The 19,533-nt window shown below is 37.0% G+C and overlaps 1 protein-coding gene across 1 annotated transcript; it reads left to right on the forward strand.

Annotated features, from left to right (window-relative positions):
* Window positions 1-656: 656 nt before the first annotated feature.
* On the forward strand, window positions 657-2,065 carry LOC110384251 (beta-ureidopropionase-like). Its single transcript, XM_049846483.2, has one exon. It carries the CDS (start codon window positions 739-741, stop codon window positions 1,906-1,908), a length of 1,170 nt encoding a protein of 389 aa, XP_049702440.1. The 5' UTR covers window positions 657-738; the 3' UTR covers window positions 1,909-2,065.
* Window positions 2,066-19,533: the final 17,468 nt, after the last annotated feature.

Raw genomic sequence — 19,533 nt, forward strand, 5'->3', positions numbered from 1 at the left:
TATTTGACTTCAAATAACACCTATGATTCTTAAATCAACAGTACCTACACACAAGAGTCGCTGTAACGTTGTAAATATTTTTTTGGATGTCAAAACAATACATATTGTTGTTTGTATAATCGATATTCAATTAAACATAAACAGTTACTTGAGACAATTATGTATATCCGGTTGTACCTATAAATATTTGTTCTGACTGGGAATCGAATAAATGCACATATTGCAGCGAACCGCATATTTTACTTTGGAACTTAAATCCATACTAAAGAGTACAATAACCCTCTGAAATCTGGATAATGACGAAATAAGCACATGACAAAATAATAAGAATAGCAAATTAATTTAAATTACAAATAAGACCACATGATTTGAAGCTTATCAGCAACTCATAAACGTTCAAGTACCTAAGAAGTACTTACCTAATTAATAAACAACTTCTTAAATAGAGATAATACATATTTACAAAATCAATTACCACACAATGCACACCCCCCATTGGCTCTATTTCACTAGTCACGTAGCTACGAAACGATAACTAAATATTTTTCAGACGACTTTAAAGTTATCGCGAGGGTCGAAGGTCGCCCACAACAGCCGGACCACACAGATAAACCAACCTACGGTCAATGCATCACCACCGGCAGCCTCTCGAGTGTATTTAAGTGCCGGCGCAAGCTGAAAAGCGCAGTCATTGACGGTCTATCATAGCGAACGGTCATACACACTAATAAATCAAAAATGGAAAACGAAACTGTCAGCTTAGAAGCCATCATCAACAACAACCTCAGCGGCAAAGACCTCGAGGAGTTCAACAGAATCTATTATGGAAGAACTGATAACCAAGAAGTTAAACTGAAGGACTCTTCCATTGCTGCAGCGAAGGAAGCCGACTTCGAAATCGCCGCCTACGCCTTCCCCGCAAAGAAAGAACAAACTAGACCACCCAGGATTGTGAAGGTGGGCGTCATCCAGCATTCCATCGCCGCACCCACCGACCGCCCCGTCAATGAACAGAAGAAAGCCATCTTTGAGAAAGTCAAGAAGATCATCGATGTCGCCGGACAAGAGGGAGTCAACATCATCTGCTTCCAAGAATTATGGAACATGCCTTTCGCCTTCTGCACCAGGGAGAAGCAGCCGTGGTGCGAGTTCGCCGAGTCCGCCGAAGATGGCCCTACCACGAGATTCCTGAGCGAGTTAGCAGCTAAGTACGCAATGGTATTCGTTTCCTCCATCCTTGAAAGAGACGAGAACCATTCTGACATTCTGTGGAACACTGCTGTGATCATCAGCGACACCGGTAGCGTGATTGGCAAACACCGCAAGAACCACATCCCTAGGGTTGGAGACTTCAACGAATCTAACTACTACATGGAAGGCAACACTGGCCACCCTGTCTTCGCTACCCGCTACGGTAAGATTGCCGTGAACATCTGCTTCGGGCGTCATCATGTCTTGAACTGGATGATGTTCGGTCAGAACGGTGCTGAAATCGTGTTCAACCCATCGGCTACAATTGCTGCTGAAGCCGGTAGCGAGTACATGTGGAACATCGAAGCTAGGAATGCTGCGATTACCAACTGCTACTACACGGCTGCTATCAACCGTGTTGGTTTCGAGGAGTTCCCCAACGAGTTCACATCGGCTGATGGTAAACCTGCCCACAAGGACTTGGGTCTGTTCTATGGATCGAGCTACTTCACCGGTCCTGACGGCGTGAGGTGCCCTGGCTTGTCACGTACAAGGGATGGCTTGCTGATTGCTGTCATGGACCTGAACAAGAACAGGCAGATTAAAGACAGGCGTTGTTACTACATGACACAACGTCTAGATATGTACGTGAACAGCCTCGCCAAGGTACTCGAATTAGATTACAAACCACAAGTCGTTCACGAAAATGAGAAGTGAAACAATAGTACGCGCTTCGAACTATCGGCTATGTATGGAATAGAGCCGATATTCAATAACCCATCGCATAAACCTTTAGAATGTCGTAATTGCCCTGATATGATACCCAGTCGAAATGTTTTATTATTTATACACAATTAAATATTTTTGCAAACAATGTCGTTGTTTTTTTCATTAGCTTATTAATAACATTACAGTACAGGCACCTTCTGATATCAACAGAGATTAATTTTGGGAGTAAACAATAAACATCCAACTTTTTAAAATAACAAAACTATTTTTAGTAGAAATATGCTACGATATCATAGGTACCTACCAGCTACTTTGTTTCCACCCTGATTTTGGGGACTCACATTGCGGTATAAGGAAATATAACAATATCTGGCTTTTTAGGAGATGAACCTACAATTATTCAGGGCCACTCCACATAGGCATAACATAACAGCCTGTCATTTTAACGTAAGCTTGTGAATTGAATTTGTGCCTCAACTTAAGGCCCCAGTACACGTTGGCCCAAGTGCGGCCAATACACGCCATCACCAATGTGTACACGGGGTATTGGTGCAGGTTGGCGGACATTTGTCAAGGTTGGCGCGCATTCGGCGAGTTGTCGGTTTTTTGGGCACACATCAAAGGAATCTTGGCCCAGCTTGGCGTGTGGTGTTTACACATTCGGCCAATGTTTAGTTCGTCACCGACCGCTGAGGATAGTACACTTTTGTGTTGCGTGTAAAAATAAATATAGCAGTAAATATAGCTGTGTAGTATAATATAAATATATATAGTAGTGTTGTATAATAAAAATATGTATAGTAGTGTACAAATAAATAGCCGAAGCCTTAATTACTTCGACGTCCATCGCAAATGGCTTGCCAGGCAGCAATGAGCCATGCGCCAATGTGTAAACACTATTTGATCGTGGCCTACATTTGTGCATTGCACAGCTTGGCCCAACACAGGCCAACGTGTACTGGGGCCTTAAGATAGGTACCTACCTAATGTCAATGTTAACTTTTTTATTTAGTATGATCAGCCTTAGTAACAATGTAACAATACATTCCTAATATAATTATCTTTATAAATATATTTTTGTCACTCCTAAGTCCTACCTAATAAACTGCCAATGTGGAGAGAAAATTCACAAAAATCGTTCCGGCAGCGTTCAATGACAACTTCTGTACATAAGAGTTTATAATTAATATATAATAGATAGCTGTAATCAATGGAAATGACATTTCCTTTCTCGATTATGCGCACAATAAACAATACCACACACATACTCGATTAGAAATTATCGATAAGTCTTATCGTTATAGTAGGTATTCTTTTATTCACAATCGATATTAGTATAATCACTTCATTAGGACGATGTTAATGAGTTCTGTCTCCGTTAGATACCCTTTATCTCAAGTATGTCCTAAGATATTTTAGATAATTCTAATCAGGTTATAGGTAAGTAAATCCAGTATTTTCTAGTTTAAATGGATGCTTAACTCAGATTGAAATATCTTATCAATAAGAGATTAAAGTTGTGTATCAGTCATGTAAGATTATTAGTACAGCATTTTCTAAACGTGTGTGGCAAATATACATATGTAGGTATTTATTCATATGTCATAGTGTCAACAATAAATCTAATAAATTCTACCGTAGTTTTGATTAGAATAAAAATATCATTTGCCATAAAATTCTCGTAGCAAATTAAGAGCTGCGCAGTTTACTTGCATTAAACAACCGGTACCTATGATCGATGCATTTTAATGCAGTATGCAGTTATGCAGTAGTGTCTTACCGGTATTTATTAGCAGTCTAGAAGGGTTCTCGTTATGTGGGACGAATGCCTTATTTGTTGGGCGGTAGACGAAGGACGTAAAGGGCACTGTTCTTATGTAAGGTTTAGTAATTAGATAATTGAGATGTTTTGATTGGTTTCGTAATTTCTTCGTGTCAGTTTACGTGAAGAATTAGTGCTAATATTTTCATGTAAAACGTAGGATTCATATTGTCTCATAGGAGGAGCAAGGATAGCTTAAGGATTTAAGACAAGGTCGTAAGCTAAAATTTGATAGACGAATATTAAGTTGTAGATTTCTTTGATGTCAGAAAATAATGATTTAGATAAGGGTGATATCTTCGAGAACGAGTTTAATTCGTTTATTTAACTACTCGAGAACGATAAAAACAATTATATGGAGTACCTGTCTACCGAAAGGACATCGAAATCTACTCTCAACTTACCTATATACTTACCACACAAGTATCAACGATCGTGGCACTTTAAAAACCGTTGAAGTACACGCTTCTAGCTGAAAGCCCGACACTACGAACATCGTAATTCCTCTGTAATTTTCTCACTCGCCCAGAGATGTCGCTAATGTGTTGCTCTCGCGATTGTCGCACCATCTAGTCTCTGAAACTGCAAACTTTATACTGCACTTTGTGTAGCACTTATCTAGAAGACCTAGGGGTGGTTTTCGTCTGTGCTAGAGACGCGATGGTTGGTGAAACCTCTACTTTCTAGAGCACTTGTGAAGTTGCAGCCCGTGACATCCATTACAATAATGATGTCTTTGGTATAGGGTTGTCTGACGGTTACTGGAGGTTGAATCTAGAAAAAAAAGAAATTCTATACATTTTGTGCTCTTACTTATTGTAACTCATACCAGTCTAAATTATAACTAGGCTATGTATCTATTGATAAACGAATTTTCTCAATTAGATTTTATTATTGTGATTATTGCGATTCTAAATTGTATGAGATCTAGAGACTACCTACCTTCACAAACTTAGCTACTCCACAACCTCACAAACTTAGGTAACTGAAAAAGTATAGTGTAGGGTAAGCCCTCGATGGAGTGCTTATTTTGATTCTCCTATACTTTTCTAATTGTATCCAGACTTGGTTCGTTTTTCGCACCACTGCCATTTTTCGGAAAAACGCGTTTGGAAAAGCGTCCTAAAATATTTTTTAATAAATATGTTTTTATCTTATTTAGATCCTTCCTGATCTCTGTATATTATTCACAACTTTGCTAATTTGAAATGTATCTGCGTTTTATATAAGTCAAAACTTTTTCACTTTTTCTCGTTACTATCAACCCTACATGGTAACTGGGTTGCGTGTAGTGTCATCTCGGTGTCGCCGGAAGTCACGGGAGCACTCGCCTACCCACGCGAAATGCACTTTTATTTACACCTACCCTCCCAATTGTAATGGTTTTATATCAATTATCTTTACTAATATTATAAATGCGTCGGTAACTGTCTGTCTGTTTGTCTGAAAACATTAGGTATTCAGAAGAAGACACAGGTACAGGTACTTATTTTTAACCGATTTTTTTTTATCCGAATGCTAAGTTTGCCGACATTTGGCCCAATGTTCGGAGAAACTTGTTTTTAAAGAAAATCTTAATACCCATCAAAGTTTTTAGTCGGTTTGATACTGGTTGCATGCGTGATCTTTGTAATTTGCGTAGGTATCTATAGGTATTAACATTCATCTTCATACTGACAAACCATCGGTGGACTAGAAGTTTGCAGTATGCAGGTAAGAACTTACATAACATCTAAATGGCTTAGATAAAAATATAACTTACAAAACATAGTTAATATAACATATGTATCTAAGTACATAGGTTCCACGCAGTTATTGAGATGCCTCCTACGTTTCGCTTATAAAACAATACATGTTAAATATACAATGCATTTCCCATGATAGTTGATTATTTCTGTACCTACGTTGGTAAGTAAATACCTGATCAACATACACGCAATTTTATTATTTCACTAGCTTATTCCTCCGGTTGCACGCACGTCCCGGTGAAACTGCTTCCTATGCCAGGGCGAATAAAGCCTATGTCACTCGGTGATCTATGTAGATTCCCAAGAGGGAATAATTTTTTAAATTGGTTCAGTAGTTTCGGAGCCCTTTGGATACCTTTTGGAAAAACCGCGAGAAGACTGTAGGTACAACTATATAAATTATGTCCATTAAATTTTCCACTTAACTTTATGCTATCTACTAAATAACACACAAGATATTTTAATCAAGCAATTAATAAACAAAAAAATTACAATTATTCCTTAACAAACCAACAATAGCAAAGTTAAAGCCAAAGCCATTTTTAATTCGATCACAAACAATAAATGTTTCGTCGGTCTGTTTGTCGCTATTCGTAATTAAGGCCGTTTCTGAAACATGGCCGCGCTTCCGTTTCCGTCGGGACTTTTTTAATTTTTCATTTACGACTGGCTGTTTGAGTTTTTCCTCTAATTTCTCATTAAACTTAGATGCACGTTTGCCCTGAGGGCGGTATTTTTATTTAAAAAAGTAAATTAGTGCGACAGATAATTAATGTGGTGATTAGTTTTGTTTTTTCGTAATTAGTAACTTTGATTTTTTGTTTTAGAAGCTGCTTTTGAATGTCAATTAAAACTGGCTTTTAGATTTTAACAGATAAAATATATTGTTTTAACTTTTCAGATATACTTATATTTAGACCGTCTCATTTCACATATTCTTACTACAGTTAATTTTAGTCTAAATTCCTGTCGTATCATTTCCTTTAAAATACATTTTTTTCTTACTTTACAAAACGCGTTATCGTGTTCAAACGCTGCCATATTTATTCATAGAGCGTGTCTATGAAAAATAAAATTCACAAAAGAGGCTGCTTCATTTTTACTGTCAAAGGAATCAGCATTTTACTATTGTCTGCGTGAGGTGTGACTAGACGGGAAAATAAAAAGAGTTACAGTAGAAAAACGGGCTGTTTTTTACAGTACCCATATAACATATTGAATATCTCTTGCTTTAAACTACGGTACTTAGAATATTTGATAGTACAACTTATGTACCTATGTTTTTAGTAGATTAATGTTGACAAATGAAATATCGTGTAGGCTTTGTTCTGGTTTAGAACTAGACTTTAAATAAATTAGAATATCAATATACTCAGTACGATGCTTTATTTAAGCTTTTTAGCTTTACCTAGTTATTTTTTATGTGAAGGCCAATGAAAAAGAAAACGAGCATTGAATAGCAGGATATTAATAATTTTCAGTGTGTCGTTAAATAAAATAATAAATAGCAAAACAAAACGCAGGAACCATTTTATTTCCCGCGCACCTATACGAAACGTTGGCCATATAGAATTTTATTATTTTTTTCAGCACAAGCCGCATCGCAGGTGCGTTCCTTTTTCGATTGATGACGTTGATATTTTTTTCTAAATTCCCGCCACGTTTGACAAGTGTCGTTTCGTTCAGGAACGTGGGCACGCGACAATAGTTCGCTGGCCGATTTCATCGACACATGCTACATTTCATTTCCGTTGCACTCTGTACGCGATGCGAGAGGTTTTTGAACAGATCCATTGTAAAAAAAGTTTCACTATTACACGAACTTGATTTGACCAAGAACAGGGAGGACTGTGGAGAGGCTTCTAGTACAAAATTAAATTAAAATATACCTGGAATCTGGAAATGTAAATGTATCCAGGTCCTGGATACATTTCTTACATTACAAGATTGATTCACCCTTTTAGTTGTGAATTTCACGTTTGCTATTTTTCTACTAGGTATATTTGGAGATTAATAAAGTGAAATATGCGCCTAATGTGAGATTCCATCCATTGTTGGGCCTTGGTCAGTCATTGATTTGCCTGAAAATGAAAATTGAACGTTTTTCAACTTTGATTTAGGACATTTGCTATTAAAATATAAATAAAAGGAGGCTCAAACGCCTTCCCTATTCTGTACGCCTGAGGCAAATTGAAAAGCACACTCGAAAACCCCTTTAGTGTCATGTGAAGGCCCCACAATGGAACACACACCCTCGCACGAACACAGACTGTGAACGCGGTTTATCGTTTAAAAAATTCAATGCTACATACAATGTATTTTTATTATGTTGTCTATGGTGTGAATTTAGAGGAACTGTGAAGGAAAATATTGGTGGTAAATATTTGAAAGACACAGTTTTTTGTTTAGCTATAGGTACAATATAAGCTTCATAAGCTTGACACAGCACCAAACATAATCTCCTTATTTTTAAAAGCAGTACCTGGAAAACAGATCATTATAATAACATACATGGATTACAGAAATACTAACTCTGTAAACAGAAATACATCCTAAATTGCACAAAATTGAGTTCGTGGTTCTGTAATTTCTGTACAGTCACCTAGATAAGGTTATAACAAAAAATACTTTTAAATTCTTTTATAAACGATTTAGGTTTATTTATTAATTCTACTGAAAAAATCGGTAGCTATGTATAGCTTTGGACCAGAAAGACTAGCTTCACATAAAAACTCTTTTCCAGCACGTGTCAAAAAGTCACACATTTGGCACGTAATAACCTCGGCAAGCAGAGTGCGGGCGCGATCCATCATAACGTTTTATTGAATTACTACCCTCCGCGGCGGCCCTCGACCCATCCAATTATTGCCACTAATTATAATTATTGCACTTGATACTGTTGTTGACTAGCTTGTGGTTCTTGTTGTCTTCCTGTTGTTTTTTTTTAGAATTAGATGGGAAATAGAAAAATGACGTTCAAAGCTTTAAAAAGCTTAAGTTTCGCGTATTAGGAGAGTTCTTAAATCATTGTTTAGAGATGTTTTCTTTAGATTTTGGGTTGAATGGTTTGAGCCAGACTAAACATATTTTAGTACATATATTTTTTTAAGCAAGTTGGTTACCTATACCTACAGTTTATGTTGCTCTACTGCTGTTTTTGAGAATGATGTTGACAAATAACATTACACTACTTCTACAATTTTAAGCTTATAAATCGGATTCTTCTCTGACAGAGCCCTAGTGTAGTCGTTAACGTTTTACAAAACTTCACCGATCCTCGTCAATATCACAATTCCGATGGTTCAAATCGTTCCCTCAGAACAAACAAACAAGAGATTAATGTTCTGTACCCACAACACTTGCTCACTAATCCCTACATGTGACTTTCTCACCCACCTACCGCACACATTAATAATTGCATAGCTCCTTGACAGAACAGATTCGTCATACAACCACTAACTTACCAACTTCAACACTGTCTCAAAACACCTTAAAGTTAAGCACATACAGTCCAATTTTGAATAACTCAGCTGCATTCTAAAGTTGGCAATCAAGAGTGGAGTTGATCACCCCCGCGGGTACCATACGTCATCAGAGTTGGGGACTACATTGGACAGTTTAAATTTCGAATTACACGCAATCCATTTTCGAAATTGCGCGGTTTCTGTTCGTTTGGAAATTCACAGTCCGTTTCAGGGTCATAATGATGGTGGAAAGAGACTGACGTCAGATATCGAATAATTTTGTCTTTTATAATGATCACTTTTGCACTTCAAGTAATATGCCTTCTAAAATAAACTTTGGAAGCGAGCGCTAACGTCGACAAACTAAAACTGAAAGTTGAGTAGCTTACTTTATTCAAAAGATTTTTTTATTCGAGCATACGATTCATTTTTATAGAAGGGCCCTATCTCTGGAGGTAGCTCAATCTCTGGGGGTAGCTCTATCTCTAATTAAAACAAAAATTATGTTTACGTATAAACACAAAATATTTTTAATCAGTATCTGACCAACTGAGCCCTAAAAGGAGTTCCTGTAGGTACATAAGTTCTAGATATACTCCAGACTGCAAACCTGCGCCTACTTTCCAAACGCGTCTACCCAAACTTTCTACACACATATTAACTTTCGCATAATTATAATAGTGTTGCAGAAGCAGTGTTTATGGTATTCCTATGGGGCAGAGCGCAAAGGGCACGACATTTGGCTATGGGGTCACGACCTTTCAGACGATATGGTGATGATTCCGCAAAGGGCGACAAATACATAAAATTGGTGCGGTCTCTTTTATAGTGGTGACATTTTTGTCTACTTATGGGGAAAGTGGTACTTGTCTTAGGAGTATTACGTATTAGGAGGACTATAGGTCACTGGTTTTAGAAAGTGCCATTTTTGACGGGATCTTTAAGATACTTGGACTTTACAATCTGGAATCGCCAGAGCAAGAGTGGCGATTAACGCGTATTCCTTTTCTGTATAAGAAGAAGTCTTTGCCTTGTAGTGAGACAAAAGTATGCCTAGTAATGATGACGATGGATTTGGTTCCTTTTGGTCTCTGTCCTTGGTATTTCTGGACTTTAAGCTGGAAGTTCTTTGGGCCAAACGACCCATTTCACTGCATTTAGTTCTGTAGATGATAGTAGGAAGGGTTTTGTATTTCCTATAGTGGCGGCAGTGTAAATGTTACCTCTGATGGTTGAGAAACAATAAAATGCAGCATGATTCAATCATAAAATGACTTTCAATCCTTAATTCTGTAATATTTAGCGGCTCACCGCTAACAAACCAGGATTATGTTCATAAATCGCAATACCATTATTGCTGGCACCGTTACTCTGTGCTATTAACTTGAAATTTGTAATAATATCAACCATTTTATACAGATCTCCCCCTCCCCCAAGTTTACATAGAAATAAAGATCCCATAAGGGAGATGTGACGTTATATGACAGGTCGTCTAAAGCTGGCTGGATAGGCAATCAAGGAATGTATCGGAGACATTCTGGTCATTGGAATAAAACCTTTTTCGTCTAAGTAATAAGGGTGATTATGAAGGAAATGAGAAATAATATTGTAGGGATCATGAAAGAACCCTTTCTTTCCTAGATAATTACGGACACCTGTGGCTTAGTCAATGGATGAAATGGGAAAATACGGCTCTTTTGTTTTACTTTTACTACTGTTATTTTCTTTGTTACAAACTTATTCTTGGTGTAGAGTTTTGTTCGATTATAAGTAGAGGGTTATGCTTTTATCTTAGGAATGTCGATTCTTTACTGTGATTGGGGCATTAAACATTACATATTGCACGCAATGAAAAGTCCAAAAGCAAAATTATGGTAAGTATAGGCAAGTTCAATTCTGCTGAAATATATTTGAAGACAATATTGTGTGACAGTTTTGAAGGCTAAGCTCATTTCTAAGTGAAAAGACTTTTCATTTCACTAGGAGAGCATAATCATTACAGGTCAAAAAAAAAGAAAATGGCGCTCAATTGCGTACAGTCAATAACAAAACCATCTCCACAAATCCTGATGACAACATTTTCGTTGCTCGATTAATCCACAATACACAAACGAAGAAAAATTAACAGTCAGTCAGATCGAAACGGTGCGCTCTATCCGATTGCGCACAAAGGGGTAAGAGGGTTGTGAACAAATCGTGTACTCGACTGTACATATCTGCGGTGACGACTTATAAAAACACCGAATAACACTTGAGCGAGAGGGGAGATTTGAGAATTTGATTATTTATTTTATTCTGTCCTTTTTTTCTTTAATATTTAATGGATTTAAATATTGAAATGTTTTGTTAAAACTTACATTACTACTTATATTTTAAAGTGAAAATAGAGTAATTAATATTTAAATGTTTTATATATATTATGTATTATCATTCCGAAGCCAATGTATTACCTTTTAGGACGCAAATATAATGAAACCCATGCAAATGCAAAAAAACCTATGCAAATATAATTAATACCAAAAAACAACCTAATCATGAACTTCCAAAAAGTCGTTTTAAAATATGATTCTATCACCAACTAGGTACACATTTAACGCCAATACAAATAACCAAAGAGAACCAAGCGCCTACAAAACAAATGAAAGCAAAACCCACAGCAAAGACTAGTCGTCAATTGGCGTAAGTAAAAGATCTGACACTCCTAATAGACAAGAGAGACGGTATAAACGTAAAACTGAATAAAAAAACTCACTTCCGACATTCAGAAAGTCGTTGACTTTGCTTCGCGTCTGGGGGCTTTTTTTACGTCACGCTTTTGGCGGGAAATCATGGAAATGTCACCTGTGAAGCGGAGTTGACGCGTTTTGGTACTTTGGTTTGTTTTTATTAAAGAGAGATTTCTTTTAAGCTAAGATTTTGTCAACCTTGGTGTTGACTGCAGAAATATGTATGTAGTCAACATTGATTAAAAGTTCCTTTGATGAAATTATTGACATAAACAACTAAGCCAGTATACGATTATTGTTTTCAGTAAACTTTATATTTTTCTAACATTCCAAAAAAGGGGAGGTTTTCAATTTGGGTGTCTTTTATTACAATTTATTTGTTTGACTCTAGAAATAATAACTTGCAGTCTAAGTGGCAAAAAACAAACAATTTCAGAAAGACGAACTTTTTTCAATTTTTAACGCTGGCATATTCAACCCTCTTTATTTTCAAATACCAAAACCTCGAGCGCCTACTACACAACAGCGCGCAATGCAAATGGTTGCCGAACAATAATCACGAAAAGTAAGCGATACGAATAAAAATATCGTCTCAACCGCCTCGCAGCCCCCTGAGGCCCGGGATTTAACATATCTAATGCGATTTACGTGTCGCATCCCCCTTCACACCTTGAAGACTGTCGGTAATCGTTTTAAGACGTTGTTGACTCGAAAATACGCACCTCCATGCTTGTTGGTACTTTTTTAAGAGGGCTCTTTTTTATCTGTGGATTAATCGGGATGTGCCATAGATATGAATAAGCAGATTAGAACTCAACCTATTTTCAGTAGGTACTTGTATTTTTGTAACATAATCGTAATTTAGTATTTAGTAAACAGGATAATAATACATTTTCGACTTAATTTTAAGTATCAGTGAATTATAATAGGAAATAGGAAACCTACATGTAAATTAACTGCAATACCTTGAAATTGATAACATTGTTCTTTGAATGTCAATAACCTTTTATCGATAAGGTATTTACGACTTATTTAAGCATGCCAAACTTACTTACGTTACGCTCTCAAAACTGCTTAACTAATTTCAATTGCATTGAAAAAAAAATCAGGCGTTGTTTTCTTTCCACACATTTGTGTTACAAAGTGTGAAAAATGAAAATTGCTGTTGAATTTAAGCTTCTTAACTGGTGTTTATTTCAAACAGCTTGCTAATTGTGCAAAGTGCTCACAGTTGTCTGTAGAGGGCGCCACGTATTAGGCGAGACACAATGGCAGGTGTAGGCTAGGCCGTTATGCATACTGACTTTAAGTAATTGGCCTAAGCTTAGGGTTGCTAGGAGAGCATGAAGATTCTCTTAAAGCACAATTATTACCCTTTTCTAGCAAATATTTCAGAGTACCAAACCAAGATAAATAAAACTTCTATAGAGTACAAAGTTGTTTCTTGATATCAATTCTGAAAGTTTTTCGGAGTTAATCTCAGGATTGCTTCATTATCATCATTAATTTTAAGAGCCCAGCTCTTGTCGGTGCAGCTCCTTCCATATCTAGCGCCAACTACCTTATACATCACAACCTTCACCTTATTATAAATATTACAAATACGATTGTGCTATTTACATTATATGTATATTAGCGTTAGACTGAAGAGCCGACCCCAATGTAGTTGGGAAAAGGCTCAGGAGATGAAGATGATTATACCTATATTAGAGTTTATATCATCAAACGCAATCATCATCATGACTAGTATGAAGACGAATGAAGTACTGCCAACTGAACGAACAATCCTAATACATATCACGATAAGAAAGAAAGTTCGCAATTTTTATCTCTCGCGTGACGTCACAGCCCTGCAGTGCAGGGGTGTGTTAGGTCGCCATCAATGGGACTTCAATCACAATGAGTGGCGCCTTCATTATTTACAAATGAGCGTATAAATCTCTCGTGAACGATCCAGTTTCATTGTCGCGCAAATTACAAGTACTTCTCTTTCAGTCCTGTGATGTATGGGTATGGGAGACAGAGATGGAGATGTTAAAAATTGGCAGACAGAACAAATATGTTGAGGCAAGGCTTGGTTCAGAGAGAATTGAATACTTTTTTGTTGAATCTGGATTTCTTTCAACTTTGTTAGGTAATAAAGTTAGGATTTAGATTGACATTCCAGCTATAATTGTACAATGACTCATCATCACTATGGTGAATTCATTTTCATAAAACTTCTCAAAAGAAATTAACGCTGGAGACAGATTTTTCCAGGTACCTTTTCAGTACACCCTGAAAGTGTCAATAAAATATTTTTGGATGAATTGTGTTCAAACGTTTGCTGCAAAAAGTAAGTAAGTAGGTATGTAGTTTTCTAAGAATTCCGATTTTCTCCTTCATTACCTTGTCCATGAAAGTCACAAACATCCTGTACTGCAAAACTCAGCCTTACATCAATTACAATTGTTCAAAATTTATGAGCAGAGCACATTGCGAGTGATTACGTGATGATAACACGGAACATCGCAGTGTTTGTGTTTAGTATTCGCATGATGTCTGGGCAATCATTATTCATATTTAATATACTGTGACGCCTCAATTGAAGGGTTATACAAGGTGTTTGGACGACGTACGAAGTATTATGTCTTACAGGCGGTTTTCTCGGTTAAAACTGCTTATACTTCCATAGAGTTACATTCCTCTTCTCACCACGCACCTCAACTGTAACCGTCATGGTACGACCCATCTTTATGAATAGAGCTGTTTTACAGAGATACATTTTCTGATGGCAAGTCAGCCGTGCCGCAATAGGTATTGTACCTACGGAGCAGTTTTTGGCCCATATTCCACCAAAACAGAGCCTAGATATAATTTCGTTGATACAGCTAGTCTAATAGTGTAGCTATCGGAAGCTATTATAGTAACCAATAATATACAGAAAATACAGAACTCATGATCATAAGGCCTTTATAAGGCCCATGTTCGCTGACAACATAAACGTCAGTTTTCTTAAAACAAGTAGGTAAAACGAGTTTTCATTTACTTAACTTTTTAAACAGTTGGGTTAAGGTAAACGGACGTTTATGTTGTTGGTGGGTGGGCTTTATATTGAGCTTTAGTAGGAGTATGTACCGATCATGTAAAATAATCATGTTTTGAAGACACTATCAAAGTGCAACATCTTGTATCAACAGTATAACGGAAGGTAGGCCACACGCGTCAGATGACGCTAATGACAGCTGTCACGAATGACACAATTCATTCATGAATAATAACGTTTTATATTAATAAAGACCGATGTTGTAGTCGTCATGTTAATGTTTAAGAACGTGTTTTTCATTCACTAGCAGATGAGTATTGTTTACAACGATTACAGGACTAGTAACCGATATAAAATACCAATTGGAAAATGAAACAGAGTTGCAGGGTGCCGATAATAACGTATATATTAAAATATAGCACAAGCACAAGCACAATGTCACAGACAGTTGACATCAACGACAGTAATTCGAACAAGCCAATACATGTGGCAGATTACTATTGTATGTGGCCAGTAAGGGCCACAAGGAGTATCCTTCAACAATACCAAACACAATGTGTAACGTTAAATGCGCAAAACCTCAGATACCCCAAAAGATTTTTAATAAAATTTACGAAATTCTGTGATGAAAATGTCAAAAGTATTTTTAAGCGTAATAAATGAGTAAACCTGTAGTGTGTTACTCACTTTTCAACTTTTGCAGAAATATATAAAAAAAGAAAATCTTGTGTTTTCCACCACCAAAATATTTCCCTTTTTGGAAGTACCTAATGATTACTGCTACTAATTCTTATATGTACCTATGTACATAATCTAACCCCAACAAATATAAGGTGCAGTTTGTATCACAGCGGAGTATAATCCGGCTAATTGTTAGGATGACACTAGCCCGGGGCCGTATAACCCGGGAATTTCATTACGGACACCAGCAGGCCGGCTGGATTAGAATGCTGCTATTGTTCATTGAGTTATAGCCGCTGGACGTTGCCGGGATGTGTTGTGGGATGGTGTGAAGATGGGGAGCTTTCAGAAATGCCCAAGTTGTAGGTAAAAAAGGTCCCTTTCGGCCACAATAAAGTAAAAAACTTCTAATCTTGATAGTGCGGGACAATGTTTTTTTTAAGATCTCTTTTATTGCAAAATCGACATCTCTCAAAAACTTTATATATGGATGTTGTTAGAACATCCCCGTAAAGTTAATAGTAGTATCCATAAGTACCTAACTATGTTTTCTTTCATTTAGATTTTCCATTCATGTTTCTTTGAGATTTAACTTGACATGTGTTAGGTACTTAAAAGAAAAAATGAGACATAAGGTGAGAATCTATCCCCAACGGGGCCCAACAGGGCCAAGGTCTGCCGGGGCTGCGGAATTATTCAAAAAAGTTATCACGGTCCTGGTACATAAAAGGCTTACGACGGAACACGACGGTTTTAGTGAGAGAATTTGATGACCGCTTAGCCTAAAAAACGTCGTTAAAAAAGGTGAGAATCTATCAATGTGCAGCATTGTGACGACACACAAGTATTTCTTCTGGTCTGTACGCTCTAACAAATTGCGTGCGGCAATTTCCAAAATAACCTCGAAATTGCCGTGATTTTCTTGGTTTAGGCTAATGGCAGAAATACCAACTACATGCTACTATCCGCAACATGATGGCGGTCGGAGCTCAAATTGGCCGCGATTGGGCTGTCTAATTGTTTGAAATATGCGCTCGCCGCCATAAGGAATAGTTGAATACTACATCTCACACTACCGTATAAAATTCAACATATTTCGCATAATATAGCAGCCTATCTACTGGTGCTAATTGCTGGTTTTATTATATATGGTAAGTTCAATTAGTGTTTCCTTAGTCGTGTGGAATTAAGTGGTAAGGATGATCTCAGTGCTTTTAAGGGTAAGATAGATGGATCCATATGGCATAAGATTTGCACATAAATTTTTATATTTAGGAGGATGAGGAAGATGGATGGAGGTTATAGCAGCAAGGATCGACTTTTATTAACAATTGAAACAATGGTAAATTGCTGTATTGCATAAGATTACTGTTAGCTTTTTAGCTTAAGTTATTGTTGTATCTCCTCAAAATCAAAAGACTCAATTCCATATCTCTGACATAATATTTTTGGGCCCTCTCATACTCACAGTTTATTCAAGTTTAAAGAGAAGACAATATCCGCTTACAATCATCAACTACATTTTTATCTACACAAGTGTAAGTAATAACGTTTTTCTCTTTATCGGTATTAATTTGTTTATCAGTACTTTTAGATTTACGACCACTTTCCATAATGTTTGAAGTTCCAAGCTTTATCAGTCGTAGTTTTGAAAGCACGCTTTGAGAACTTTTTAAATGGACTTTTATAATAAGTAGTACTATTATTAGATGTTCGAGTGTAAAACTTGATAATGTAGTTTTTGGACAATGAGACAACTTTATCATGGAGTAATAAATAACTTTACATAATGCAGGGGTGAATGAACGTTTTATTTGAAAGTCGTAGGAGATTTTTTGAATACATAGATTATTAAATAAAATGTATCAAATAAATAATTAAGTATATGGTACTGTGGCACACCTCACCAAAATGATTACTTACACATAAAAGACATAAAAGTACATTTTATTCATCAATTGCGCGCTCATTGGGAGAAGCCTACTTTTAGTATTGGACGGCAGTAGGTTGACATGATGATGATGAAGACAAAGGGTGAGAGACGCCGAGGAGATGTCGAGATAGAAAGGTAAGCATATAAAAATTCATTTTCCAAATTACAAATCACCATTTACCACCGAATTCAGGCCATACACCAAACAGTCCACGTAACCATTAAAACAAAAGAGGTAGGTAAAAAAAGTTTCCCTCACCTGAGGGTTCATGACGTCATGTTATAGGTACATAGGGTGCTCACGTGGGGTGGGGTCAAAGGTTTCGTCCAATGGCGAGCGGAAGCGGCTACCGGAGCGGAACACACTTCCGGCAGATATATTTTTTTAATTATTGCATTGGTCGGGGCGTTCGTTTCCGCCAGGTGTGGTAAATAAAGGATTTCATTGTTTATATATTTGTTTGTGGGAGATTTGATTTTTTGATGGGGTGGTTTTAATGAAGAATGAAAAATAATTGTTTTTATTTTACTACATAAATCAATTGGCATTATGGACAGATGGACACTATGGACATTGGCCCCTCATCTCTGTCTTTATTTGCATCATGCTCAGTGTTAGAAAGGGAACAACAATACAGCACCTTAAGATTTACAGGTGCAACCTTAGGACACATCTCTCAAGTAAAATGGCTTGATATGTTCAATGAAACATAGGTGGATAGGCCGCCCAATTACAAGCAACAAAAATAATCCTGACTAATACAAATAGATAGTGACAATGACAACATCTTAACAAACCCGTGTAAGCAGGAAACACTTATTAAGCAGATCTTACGCGTTTTATTGTAAGTAACACAAACAGGATGGATCCATTACCGGGAGTTGCTTCAAATTGTTGGGATACGGATTTATTAGTCTCGTTAGACAGAAAAATTGATATGAAGAGCTAAGAAGGCTTAAGTACCTACTTATAGAAATAATAGTGGCTTCAGAGACAGGTGTTATTGTAGAAACTGTTTATGATGAATATGAAATAGGTGAACGAATACGGGAAGTACCTAGGTAAAACAAATATAAGAAGTAAAGTAGTCCTTCTAGTGAAGTATTATGACCAAAGACCGACCAAAGAACGGAATGACCAAAAATCTGTGCAGATACTGCAGATGTTAGTAAGAACTTGATTGTTTGAGATATTTACAGTAATTCATTTATGGATTCTTATTATCACTAACCAGTAAAATATTCCGCGAGACATTTCCAATTTATCTTGAAGCGCAAGTACAGCACACTCGACATGGTACACCATGACAAAATCCGACCATCCCATCGCCCCACATTGTTTTCCGCTAAATTGGACTCCGTGATTAATTTGTTTAACTCCCCTACCGTGTAATTTGTCATCAACAACTATTTCCTGATCCCCCTCACCTCCTTCAACACCAACAAACTGTATGACATGTTACCCAAACCCTGGTGAAACAGGGGTCTTGATAAATTTGTCATCGTGCTCCTAAAATTCCTTGCTTATTTGGTTAGTTGACATTGGGAGCTCAATAAATAGTGAAATTCACGAGATGTTTGCTGAGAAGTAATTACGTGTTTGTTTCTTTTGCTCCAGTGATTTCCAAGCTGGTTACTTTAAGAAATTATGGCAAGACTGTGGGGGATCAATGAGAACTTAAAATATGGCAAGCATTATAAAGATGGAAAATGAAGACAAACATATTGAAGAAAGCTTTAAAATTAGGGCTTTGGTAGCCTATTTGTGATTTCCTGTAAATTCTATTATATCAAACTAACATATTCACCATATCATAACAAATTATTTTTCATCTCTGCTTACATCATATCTTAAAACACTTGAAATCTTCGGACCCCAAATTAGGTAAGCTCCAAAAACAAAATCCGGGATCCTTGCTACGTGACTCCGTTATCTTCGGTTCGTTTTTCACGCGGCATCTGGCTCCAAGGGGTATCATCTTGGTCGTATCTCAGCGGTCCCCAGGGAGCTTGTTACACCGGCATAATTACTGAGACACCTATCTGCTTCAATTAGAAGTGAGGAGTTGTTTGCGCGCCCGTAATTGAAGCGACGTCGGTGTGAAAGCGGTTGGGTTTGAGGTTCATAGCGATTGTGGTGTGGTAAGATTTGGTCTGATTTGACCACGTTTTGACAGCGACTGTAAGTTTTAAATTGTTATTAGGTTCTAGATG

This window comes from Helicoverpa armigera, chromosome 17 (assembly GCF_030705265.1).
Source record: "Helicoverpa armigera isolate CAAS_96S chromosome 17, ASM3070526v1, whole genome shotgun sequence".
In the NCBI taxonomy this organism is placed as follows: domain Eukaryota; kingdom Metazoa; phylum Arthropoda; class Insecta; order Lepidoptera; family Noctuidae; genus Helicoverpa; species Helicoverpa armigera.